Here is a 12,695-nt window from a genome sequence, read left to right as displayed (position 1 = left end):
AGTACCCCTAGTGTAAATATTTTCGACAGCGAAACGTGACGTACGCGTTTGCGTTAAGTGTCATTTTGTATGAGATTTTTGACTTTCCAAAACGTCCCGCTCGGCGCGCTGTTCAAAAACCCATACAAAATGAGACTTAACGCAAACGCGTACTTCACGTTTCGCTATCGACTAAATTTACACTAGGGGTACTGAACTGTAAGCTTGTGTGTTGTATGAATAAACAATAAACGAAGTGGAGGCCCCGCGCGAAATTCCCTTTTCATGCAAACGGAGTCCTCATTTTCTTCTCTAGATATTAACATTATTGAAAATATTTTGACACAATTTGTTGTATATCGACTACGACTATTTTCGATTTTTTTCATTATTATAAGAGTTAGAAGCATTTAAAAAAGCGGCCAAGTGCGCAAACGGTTAATTTTAGAAAAAAATGATATAAGAAACCTCAATATCATTTTTGAAGACCTATCCATAGATACCCCACACTTATGGGTTTGATGTAAAATATTTTTTTGAGTTCCTGTTCTAAGTATGGGGAACCCCCAAAATTTATTGTTAAATTCTATATTTGTGTGAAAATCTTAATGCGGTTCATAGAATACATTTTACCAAGTTTGAACAGTATACTTCTTATAGTTTCGGAAAAAAGTGGCTGTGACATAAACGGACATGACGAATCTATAAGCGTTCCGTTTTTTGCCATTTGGCTACGGAACCCTAAAAATTGTATGAAACCTGTTCTTCGCTCCTCATTTTTACAATAATCAAAAAATCGAAGAAAGTCAAACGTAAGGGCATAGTTATTGTTAATATACATCAAATTATGTAAAAATATTTTCCATAATGTCAAAATCCATAGAGGAAAATGGGGACTACGTTTTGTAGAAGCGGCCGTCCCCTTTCCTCTTAAGGGTGATACTTCCAGTTTGTATCGTATATTTCTGGGTACCGCCATAACCAGTTGCTGATTTAAAGATGCATACAGAGAAAGTGCAACAGTCGACCCCAAGAGTTGCACCGCGGATGTATCGGAATGCAACTACCACCGTCCATTATGTTAACGGAAAATGAATCTTATTGAGAAGACGTAAGGTTTATCAATGCTCAGATAAGAGGTTGCTCTTCTCAGTCTAAGTAGTGTCTTCGGCCCTAGAGGCAAGTTCGAATTTTCGACTTGTTATATGGGAACTCGTGATATGACTGTTGTGAAAAGTGGCGTTGTCCTCGGTAAGAATGAACATTATGAGCGATGGAATTGTTATTTATCTCTTTTTTTCAATGGTTCGTAATCAACTGTTTTGACTACCCCCTGGTCGAAAGAACCCACGCAAAGTACCGTTAAAAATAATGCCAATGAACATGTTAAAAATAATGACAAAATTACTGATAGTGTCTGGTTTTTATACCTACTCGTACTACATATTATAAAGTCCCCCGCCGCGTCTGTCTGTCTGTATGTCTGTATTGTATGTTCGCGATAAACTCAAAAACTACTAAACGGATTTTTTTTCTATGGAACGGCGGTTTTCACCTATCAATAGAGGGATTCTTAAGGAAGGTTTAAGTGTGTAATTTGTGTAACCCGTAGAAGACAGGGCAGGTCGCTTTTTAGGGTTCCGTAGTCAACTAGGAACCCTTATAGTTTCGCCATGTCCGTCTGTCTGTCTGTCTGTCCGAGGCTTTGCTCCGTGGTCGTTAGTGCTAGAAAGCTGAAATTTGGCATGGATATATAAATCAATAAAGCCGACAAAGTCGTACAATAAAATCTAAAAATTCAATTTTTTAGGGTACCTCCCCTACACGTAAAGTGGGGGTGAAATTTTTTTTTCGCTTCAACCCTAGAGTGTGGGGTATCGTTGGAAAGGTCTTTCAAAACTAATAGGGGTTTTCAAGAAACATTTTTTGATAAAGTGAATATATTCGGAGATAATCGCTCCGAAAGAAAAAAAAGTGTCCCCCCCCCGTCTAACTTTTGAAACATAGGTCCAAAAAATATGAAAAAAATCGTGAAAGTAGAGCTTAAGAAAGACATTAAATGAAAACTATAGCGGACATGATCAGTTTAGCTGTTTTTGAGTTATCACAAAAAGTTTTCCCTTCATAGTAAAAAGACTTACTTTAATTAGGTACTGATTATGCAAATATGCCTATTTGTTTAACTCGCGTGAAAGGTACCGTTTCATCCCTTGGTTAACATTTTACTATACTTTAAGCTCCAGTTTAGCTTATTGTGACGGAAGAGTAACTACGGTACCCTACACTGAGCGTGGCCCGACATGCTCTTGGCCGGTTTTTATTAAATTAAATTTTTGTCTGCTAATGAGATCCCTCAGGAGATCTTCCTAAGTGTACATCGTTGAGCACAAGGAAGATTACGTGTCCGTATGTAGAGTTTCTTTTGTTACTTCAATAAAAATAAGTTGGTTATAAAGATTGTGCTTTTTTTTTAAACCATAGGCTTGCTTCTGTGAATTTCTATCTAATCCTAATGGCTGAATATGGTTACTCACTATTTATTTTAGACGAAGTATAAATATATCCGTATTACGATCCTTCATACAACTAGGTACTAATCCTTACCCTCTTTCCCACGTACTTTCCTAATATAAATCAACCTTAACACAATGAAATAGAGATCATATTCGTTAGACCGAGTTTTACCAAATTAATATGCGCACAAGCATGTTTTATGCAGTTAATTATAATATTTAATCTAAAGATTAAGGTCGCGGTAATAAGCACTTTCTTTCGTGATGCGAATACCGTTAAGCATTCGTATTAGTTAAGTGAGATATGAAAAGCGAAAACATGCGTGAATTATGATTTTTGGCGTTTTGTATATATCGGCGGCCGATCGTAAGATCAGGCAGATTGTAATGTTCTGTGTAATGTTTTGACGGTAGTCATAGGTAGGATATGTGCCTTAGGTGGCTTCAGAAAAAAAAGAATGAATGACAAACTGTCCAGAAATAGAGGAGCCCCGCATAGCGGGGCTTCGTCGACTCACGGAATGAGACAAAGAGTTTCACGTTTAACGATATGCCTAGGAATTTCAGGATCTGCCTGATCTTAAGATCGGCTGCTGATATGTAAATATAAAGGCTTCTATAAATGTTGCAACAAATGGTGCATCAAATCGCATGCGATTTCAGATAATTGCCGACTAACAGGTGTATTCTGACTAGCTTCCTTGCGTTGTCCCAGCATTTTTGTCCCTTTGTCATGGGAGCCTGGGTCCACTTGGAAATTAATCCCAAGAATTGACGTAGGCACTAGTATTTTAAGCGACTGCCATCAGACCTTCCAACCCAGAGGGTAAACTAGGCCTTATTGGGATTAGTCCGGTTTCCTCACGATGTTTTCCTTCACCGAAAAGCGGCTGGTAAATAACATATGATATTTCGTATATAAGTTCCGAAAAACTCATTGGTACGGGCCGAGGCTACTTGTAAAGTCCAGCTATCGCTATCTCGCTTTACAAGAGCTAATAAAATCACCGTACACTGTCTTGTACTAACCATACAATTTTAGTCGTATTTAAAGCTCCTAATACCTTGATACTGGCGAAATAGCACTGGACGTAGCCATAATGTTAAAAGAATAAATCTGTGGCCCTAGTGAAAAAGGGTACAAGTCTCTGGCAGTTTAGGTGTATAAGGGCATAAGTGTTACGTGGAACTTACACCCCTTTACACCTGCGCTGCCAGAGACTTGTACCCTTTTTCACTAGGGCCACAGAAATATAGATAGCAATAGGCGAGTCAATGTCCTAAAATCTATCTGGAAAGTGTATCTGCTTTAAGCACATACATTAAAATAACTCAATTGTATATATTATCTATGGATTGTGAAGTTTCTACTAGAACATTCGATGGATTGAAATTATATGTATGTTCTTTCATGCGAGTAAAGTAGTGTAGGTCAATAAACAATTTCTATTTGTTTGTTCCGTGCATGACTATGGCGCCGCCCTAGTTGGTGTGGGACATATTGCTTATTTTAAGATGGCGGCTGCCAAATAGTATGAAGATGTCCCACAAAAGTTAATATTTTCACCGAGTCGTGCGTTGGTGTTGCTTGTATTTGCCCCAGCACCAACTTCGCACATAGCTAATAGGTCAGCCATTTAGGGCTTACTTTACCTGTTTTAATGTTTATTTGAGCATAAACGGTACAATAATTCGTACAAATGTAATATTACAATATTTACTTTATTATTAAATAAATAAATAAAATATAATAAAACTTTGAATGTCGATTTTTTTAGGAAAAAATGAGTTTTAGCCGATATAACAAAACACGTGCTCATTATTTTTTGCTGCTTTCAAACATATACTCAAACCAGCCATTAACTAGCAAGTTGCTTGAGCATCACTTTCTATAGGAGTTAGAAGATTTAGTAACTTTTTAGTACTTTGAAGGCCATTTTCTCCTAACAGGTTGAGTTTGGGCAGCTAAAAAAATACGTGTCCGTTATTTTAGACTACTCTATAACATATATCAAAATGAATCAAATCGGAGTCGGACAGTTGGGTACCCTTCCTTGTTAGACAACTATATAAATATTTATAAATACTTAAATAGATAGAAAACACCCATGACTCAGGAACAAATATCCATGCTCATCACAGGAATAAATGTCCTTACCAGGATTTGAACCAGGGGACTATCGGCTTCGTAGGCAGGATCACTATCCACTAGGCCAAACTGGTCGTCATCACCAATTATCATACCTTTACTTTTAAGTTGTGATAATCGTTTATTTATTAAGGTCAAAATAAAGAGTATTGTGTTTTTTCTACTCGTCGACTTGAATTATGATTTCGTATACCAAACTGTAATTGCGCACTTTTCATGTATGGGCTCCCAACTGAACTATATTATTCATAAGCAAACGATGTAGACAACTATAATGAAATTGACTAATGACGTGGGAAAGGACACCAACGCGCGACTATTTCATGAGTAATATTCATATATTATGCACGCGTTGATGTATTTTGTACTATTTAGATACTTAATTTTCTTTAATTATTTAGTTTTTATAATAGAAATAGTATTATTTTAAATGACCCGTAGAAAAGGTAGTGTATACAGTAGTTATATAATCAAGCTTTTCAATCTCGTTAGGTCCCTCATTATCTCATACCCTCATTAGGTCACCCAATAAGTTTTTTTGGCCTAAACACGGGACTGGACAGTAAAGCTCTCTATTGTATTACGAATGTATAAAATAGGTACTACCTATTATTGATTAGAGTTAACATATTTAAATTTCACCTGTCAGTTTACAATAACAAAACATTATATTATGTAATTATGTACTTAATAATGAACCTCCAGGTCTATGATTCTTAAGTATGTTAAGTACTCTACATTGTACTTCAAATCCATTTGTATATGTGACTGTTTGTGTTCTAAATAAATAAATAAAAAATAAGTCACATACATTAATTAGTGATTTTTTTGGTCAAAATCGAAAGAGAAAAATGGGGACTACGTTTGTACACAGTAGCGCTAGTCCACATTCATCTTATTGGTAAGGTATCATGATGAACACTCACCTTCTGCGGGGGTTGATGCTGTTTCTTCACGTCGATCCAGAACCGCGCCAGGTTGATGCCAAGACCGATCAGCGCGAGGATGAAGAATTTAACCTACAAGGAAAAATATGTGTTACAAAACTAGTAAAAAGTAAAAAAAACGGTCAATTTCCAGTTAGACTCTCCCAACGAGGGTTCCGTAAAAAAATAATTTGCATATTTATATTTTTGTAAGTGCTTAGATTGCTCCCTGTACTTGTAGTATAAAACGATATTACTTGGTTTGGCGTATTATATGATCTGTGGTTTGGCTTGTACAGTATTATATGATCTGTGGTACAGTCCAGTAATTTTACTACTTATGTCCATAAACTCATCGCCTGCCGTTCATCCACATTCATGTGTGACCATGCGTGCATTAAGAGGAAACATTAGTTGTATGTAATTTTTCCATAAAACGTTCTCGACATTTCTCTGTCTGGATTTTGGCCCTAGATGATTATTATATACGAGTTCCATATTACCAGTACCTGTGTCTGTACATTTAGCTTTTTTTGATAAGAACTAGGTTACTTCAGACAGCGCTAAAAACGGTCAAATAGATGCGCCGTAAACAGACGCCTAGCATACAATATCGGCAACAATAAATGCAAAAATCAAAACGGTCAGACACAGATAATTTATTTTTCATTCCATTCCCAAAATTTCATTACGATTGGTTAGGTTTTGGAGGAGGAAAACATCGGGAATGAATCCTCGATTTCTGAGAATTTTACGTCGGATTTTTGGACAGAGTTGCAGTTGTCTTTATCGCACATTTTTGATTTACTTTACACTGATTTAACAACTTAGAAACATTGATTTAAATGTATTAAATCTGAAAAGGGGCTCAACTAATATTTCCTCTTAACGAAGAAGACTTCCTGGTAATCGACGTCTACGGCGACGTACGGAATGGGTAGGATGACATTACTAATAGTCCAACGGTAGTTATAACAAATTCTGGTAAAATAGATAGCAAATATGCAATTCATTACAATAATGTGGAAATTAAAATAATATATAGAAATGATAAAAAATACAGGACCTGAAGCTTACCTTAAACGCAATTTAAGGTTTTTTTTTTTTAACTTACCAAAAGGAATAAATTGGATTCGACATTTTATTCAAAAGAAGATTTTATATCAACTATATACATAAACGCAATTTTTTGTTGTTTTTCAAAGGTGCTTCAAGATGGACTCTCAGTGACCGTGACGTCACTATCACTAATCGTTTTGTTAGCAGCGTTAGACTATGTAGCATACAGGAGCGTGTCAAGCGTGTCCGATAGCGATAAACGAAGCTAAATTATGTTTTTTTTTCTATGAGTGTTCGAAATATGTAATGGGTCCTCTACATGATTGCCCATCGTAGGCCAGTGTAAGGGACGCAGCTATGCGGTGAAATGAGATAGCAATATCACTTGATCCCTCTAACGCATAAATGCGTCCCTAGGACTGGCCTACGCTGGGCCATCGTGTAAAGAAGCCATCAATCCCCTTGAACGCCACGCCTATCATACTCGTATGCGGCTCGTCATTGACTCATCGGGAACTTTGTCGGCATGCAAAGTTAATATTTGACTGACGTCTTCAGCGGCTAAAGAGTTAAATTTTGAGTATAGAAAAAAAGTAATTTACCTGCAGCTTGAATGACAGAATTTGCAGCAGTGTCCCGATCTTGGCTTTCAGCACGGCTCCGAGAATCAGCAGCTTCAGGATGGCCTTCTTCTTCTTCTTCTTTTTGCCTCTTTGCTCTAAAATTATAAGAATATTATAGAAGACGAACCACAGATAAGGAAATACCAAGTTCCTTATATTTAATGATAACACAGACTGCATTGAGAACCTGCTCCTTTTGAAATCTTGAAGTCGTTTAAAAATAGCTACAGTCGAATTCAGAGCCCCATCCTTCTTGGAATTGAAGTCGGTTCATAAATATCACAAATATGTATAATGAATTGTTTTTGCCTCTATTGGTCGTATATTAATTTTATGATGCTCGTTTTGCATAAGTATATCTTTAAAAAATCTAGGATGGCTAGAATATAGCTTCTATACACGGAAGTGAAAATCAATAAGTAATTTATTCATAGTTAAGAATATTCTCGTGAATAATTATACATTTCATAATCGTAAAAGTCCGGTAGCAATTTGAATAAGAAAATCGTTAAAATTTAACGTTATAAATGCAGTTAAATGATAAAATGCATGCTCATGCGAATTTAAAATGCTTTTAAAATGAACAAGATTTCACTAAGTAGATGCTTTCTTATTTTGCTTGATATTTATACAACATACAATTCCTTATAAGACAAAATTAGCTGTATATAAAATTATTAATGTGTTTTCGATTTTTCCTTTATAATTAGTTTAAAAAAAACTTTAGAAAATAAGTCAAACCCATTGACATATATCTAAGGACGGGCCTTACGGGCATTAAGAATTTCGTGCACTCATAGTTATTAATATAGAAGAATATTCATTACATGCAATAAATGCATATTTCATCCTTACTGCATATTACATGCAATGCAAGTTATGCAAGTCAAGATGTATTCATACGTGCATTCAATTACATTTTCAATGTATTTACCAGTATTGTTCAATGTTGTTTTGTTCCTGAAATTATACTTAACTATTAGTTAGGGATCCCAATTGTAATGTGTTGTAGCTTAGGTAAATCTTAATCTTTGATATGAATGATCAATTGCAGGGTATACACATTTATCTACCAAAAAGTTGAGACTAGTACCCATTGCCTATACCACAAAATCACATACTTCTATGATGTAAATGTATTTTGTGTAAGTTATTGAGCAATGAAATGTATTTTTTTCCTTTTGTGTATTTTTTGTAGTTTTGGCAATAAACATTTTTTTTTTCATTATGGTTATGACGTCAACACATAACCCGATGGCATTTCCTTGTCAATTATCCTTTAATATTAATGGATAGCTCACACTATCCGAATCCAGGCTGAGGCGTCCGATATTTATTTTCCTATAGAAAGTATCCAATGGCCGATCATCCGTCATATGAAACAAAGTGTCGGCAGCCTCGCCCCAGTCCCAGACCTTTCTAGCGTAGCCTCGTCAGTCTTAAATATTAGCTAAAGAATAATCATCAAGTTAAGAAGTACTCAATATACTTATTAAATCATATATAATTTATATGTGTTTTATAATACACAGCAAAATTTTTCAATATTTTAACATGTCCCTTATAAATTGTCAGTCTACGTAGAGTACGTAGACCCAAACTAACCCTGTAGAAACTTTGCAATCACAAAGTGAATTATTTTACGAATTTCGGTCAAACTACAGCCAATTTGAATTTGAATACTGTTTTTGAGAGCATATTTATATTAACTATTTATATTAAGCACAACACTTAAGCAGCACACCAAAATTCCTTTCAACACTGCATATAGTAACAAAAGGCGTAAAGATATTATATGTATACAAACCGTACAAAGAAAACACGTATTTTCATCTAGATTTTTTGTCTTTTTGGGCCCTTATTTGTACAACAGGTTAAATTCAAAACTAGACTTATACCCACTTAGCTATGCTGGTTGTAAGAATATTCTACGACGCGCCCTTCAAAAAATGACATACGATGATACAGAGAACTTACTAATAGTCGTAAAATGATTTCTTACTGTACTTTGATATAGAATACTTAAATAAGTTATTTTGTTAAGGTTATCTCCCTACCAGATTTTTATTGTGTACTATTTATAATTATAATTAAGTGAATAATTACAAATTAATTAATGTGGTCCTATTCTGCCTGAAACACAGGAACTCCTAGTTCAGGCATTTGTAAACTTTTCCTTATCCTTAATCCTTAGTCTTTAAGTGCTAACACTGTACTTATACTGTTTTCAATAAAATTATTTGTATTTGTATTTGTATATTTGGCTGTTATGGAAATCTTGTACTTAAAAATAAAATAAAAGTTAACTGGAAACTATCATATGCTACTACCCCTTTGACAAAATTGTTCCACGAATGTCAGAATATACATTTAATTTGTTTAACAAGCAGAATCAGATCAGATCAGATGCTCTTAAGCTTAGAATAAATTAAAAAGTGGATAAATTATGGTAGATGTCGCTAGGGCCTCCCAATAGGCCCATATGGTGGAGAGATTCGCTGGCTCTGGATGAGGTCTTGGTACCTCAGATGGTAGAGCACTGGGCAACGGCTCCAGTTGCCGTGAGTTCAAATCTCACCCAAGACAGTAATTTTTCAACTTTTTTTTATTCTAAGCCTTTAAAATGTAAAGTCATGCAACCACCACCAACCTTCAACTCCACTCTTATCCGCAATTCCATCTTCAGCCTCATCACTCTTCACGGCATGCTCGGCCACAGCATCCAACGCCTTATCTCCCATGCTCAGAAATCTTCCATCATCCCCCTGCCCTTCCTCGTTGCATTCTCCCCGATGACCCAGGACTGGGTCCGCCCCGAACGCCCGACCTGTGGGCTTTTCCATCTCCTGCATCATCATGGGGTGGACTAGGTGGATCTTTGGGGGCTTTTGTTTCTTCTTTTTCATTTTCTTTTTGTCTTGCCCACCGGTGGAGATGGTTATGCTGTCGATGCCGCCGCCCTCGTGATGTTTTCTTGACATGGCTCTGTGGGAATAATAGGGAAAATTTGCAGAAAATCACGTTGAGAAGCTAATGACTCACATTAAAACGGTTCTGGCCGGGCTGAGGCGCCCGAGACTTCGTTATCTATAGAAAACATCACCTGCAGTGGCAGCATGGTTGGCTCTTTATCATTTGTCACCATGCCTGTCACCTTCTAATAAGTATGTAAGTGCGAAAGTCACAGGCATAGTGACGTATGGGATTTTGAGTTTCCAAAACGTCCCGCTTGGCGCGCTGTTTCTAAATCCCATACAAAATGAGACTTAACGCAAACGCGTACGTCACGTTTCGCTATCGAATAAATTTACACTCAGATGTCAAAATTATACAATTATTCATAAATACCTAAAAACCCAGTTCACATATTAGACGAAGAAGTTTCCCACATCAAAATCAGAACCAGCATTAAACATATCATTGACATGATCCACTAAACACGACCTTCTCTGACACCTGCGGACCGGTTCCCTCATAATTCGTGTTCGGAGTGTTCAGACTCGGACGGTGAAAGTGAACGAAATGCGTCATGTTCGCTAGTTCGATACTTTGATAAACAAATATGTGTGTAATGTGTGACTTTCGCTTTTTACTATGGTAAACATGCAAATTAGGCGTAGTAAGTGTTGATTTACAGCAGTTAGTTTGTTTTCAATTTAGACTCTTTTGTGTTATACTTTCGTGATATTTCTCACTTGATGGTCTCATCGGAAGATCAGCGTGGCAATGGAATGGGAGCACCACAAGGACCAAACAAACCCTCTTATCCCTCTCACACCTCAAACACCTCCTACCGGCTTCAAAGAACCCCGTTGTGTATGGTCAGCCCTTAACCGCCTTAGAACCGGAATTGGTAACTGCGCACACCACTGGCATAAATGGGGCTGGAGCGCCTCTCCTGCCTGCGAGTGTGGGCATCCAGACCAGACCATCGATCACATAGTAATGGAATGTCCCCTCACAAAATACATGGGCCAAGTGAACGACTTCAATATCCTGGCTGAAGAAGCGGTGGGTTACCTGAGTAGGGCGAAATTTTAAATTTTAAGTTGTTACTTACTATAATTTATACTCTCTACCACTTTATATCCAGTGACATGTAACGAAGCCATACGATAAATAAATAATCGGAAGATCAGAGCTGGAAGCCACCAGCAAAATGCTGAGATGAGGCCATTTCGTGGCACTTTATATGTTCTTTGCTTTTGTTATATTATGTAATTTGTCTTGTTTGTGTCTATTCTATACGAGTATCTCGAGCGTTTTGCTACTAATATGTATTTAGACATAGATATTTTACAAGGTTTTATTGTGTTGACGTGTTAAGGCTAGTGGATAGCTTCGTACAAATGTAGTCCCCATTTTCCTCTCTGGATAACTGCCTCACAAACTAAGACGTAAGTAAATACGGAAAGAGAGACCTAATCCCTCACGGCACTAAGACCATCATTGTATTAATGTCAATGTTATGGAAAATATTTTTACATAAATAGTTTGATGAAGATATGTATATTAACCATAGCTCTGCCCCTTAGTTTAATATAATTGTATTTTTTAAATTATAAGAACGAGTGTTGTGTTCACAGAATGAAAGCGATAGATAAGCGTTATTAACTGCCCTTAAGGTAAATACCTAGATTGGATATAGGTGCTTTTCAGAGCATCTTAACCGACCGACATCAGAAGACTCAGACTTGACTCAGTCCAAAGGCGCGCTGTACGAATCGTCGACGATCCCAAACTCACAAGCGGTATTGAACCTTTAAGTCTAAGGAGAGACTTTGCCTCCTTGTGTGTGTTCTATCGCTTGTACAAGGGGCTGTTCTCTGAAGAATTGTTTGACATGATGCCAACGGCCGCTTTCTATCACCGCACCGCTCGCCGTCGGCAGGGTGTTCATCCTCACACTCTAGAACCTAAATGGTCGCGTACTGTGCGGTTTAAGAGGAATTTCTGCCGCGAACGCTTCGGCTGTGGAATGAGCTTCCTGCCGAGGTTTTCCCGAGGGGCTACAGTATGGGGTTCTTCAAAAAAGGAGTGTACAGGTTTTTAAAGGGTCGGCAACGCGCATGAAATACCTCTGGTGTTGCAGGCGTCCATAGGCTATGGTGACTGCTTACCATCAGGCTGGCCGTATGCTTGTTTGCCATCGTCGTGGTATAAAAAAAAATAAAGAGGCTAAACAGATATTTTATATGTTATAGATTAATTTAAACGGTACAATTCCCATCTTCTTCTTCTCTCGTGTCGAGGTTCCCCTAAACAGTGGATGCCCAGAAAGCAGCGGTACTGACAGCCCGGACCGTGGCATCTCTCAGGTCAAACTACTTATAAAACTAACCGACTTAATAAAATCGAGATAATGCGCTAACCAAACATCATTGTTTGAGTAGAAAAGCAAATTTCTCCAGTGACGGTGTCAGATTTCGTTTCCGATGGACATGCG

General features: G+C 37.2%; 1 protein-coding gene across 1 annotated transcript in view; it reads right to left on the bottom strand.

Annotated features, from left to right (window-relative positions):
- LOC133532010 (uncharacterized) overlaps positions 1-12,695 on the bottom strand; it is a 50,604-nt gene that overhangs the window by 23,654 nt on the left and 14,255 nt on the right. Inside the window, 5 exon segments of the mRNA XM_061870489.1 lie at positions 5,568-5,660; positions 7,229-7,344; positions 9,900-9,995; positions 9,998-10,065; positions 10,067-10,234. Coding sequence (XP_061726473.1) covers positions 5,568-5,660; positions 7,229-7,344; positions 9,900-9,995; positions 9,998-10,065; positions 10,067-10,234 — 541 coding nt within the window.

Source organism: Cydia pomonella, chromosome 26 (genome assembly GCF_033807575.1).
Source record: "Cydia pomonella isolate Wapato2018A chromosome 26, ilCydPomo1, whole genome shotgun sequence".
In the NCBI taxonomy this organism is placed as follows: Eukaryota; Metazoa; Arthropoda; class Insecta; order Lepidoptera; family Tortricidae; genus Cydia; species Cydia pomonella.
Note: the sequence above shows the minus strand (reverse complement) of the source record. Positions and strands in the feature narration are given on the sequence as shown.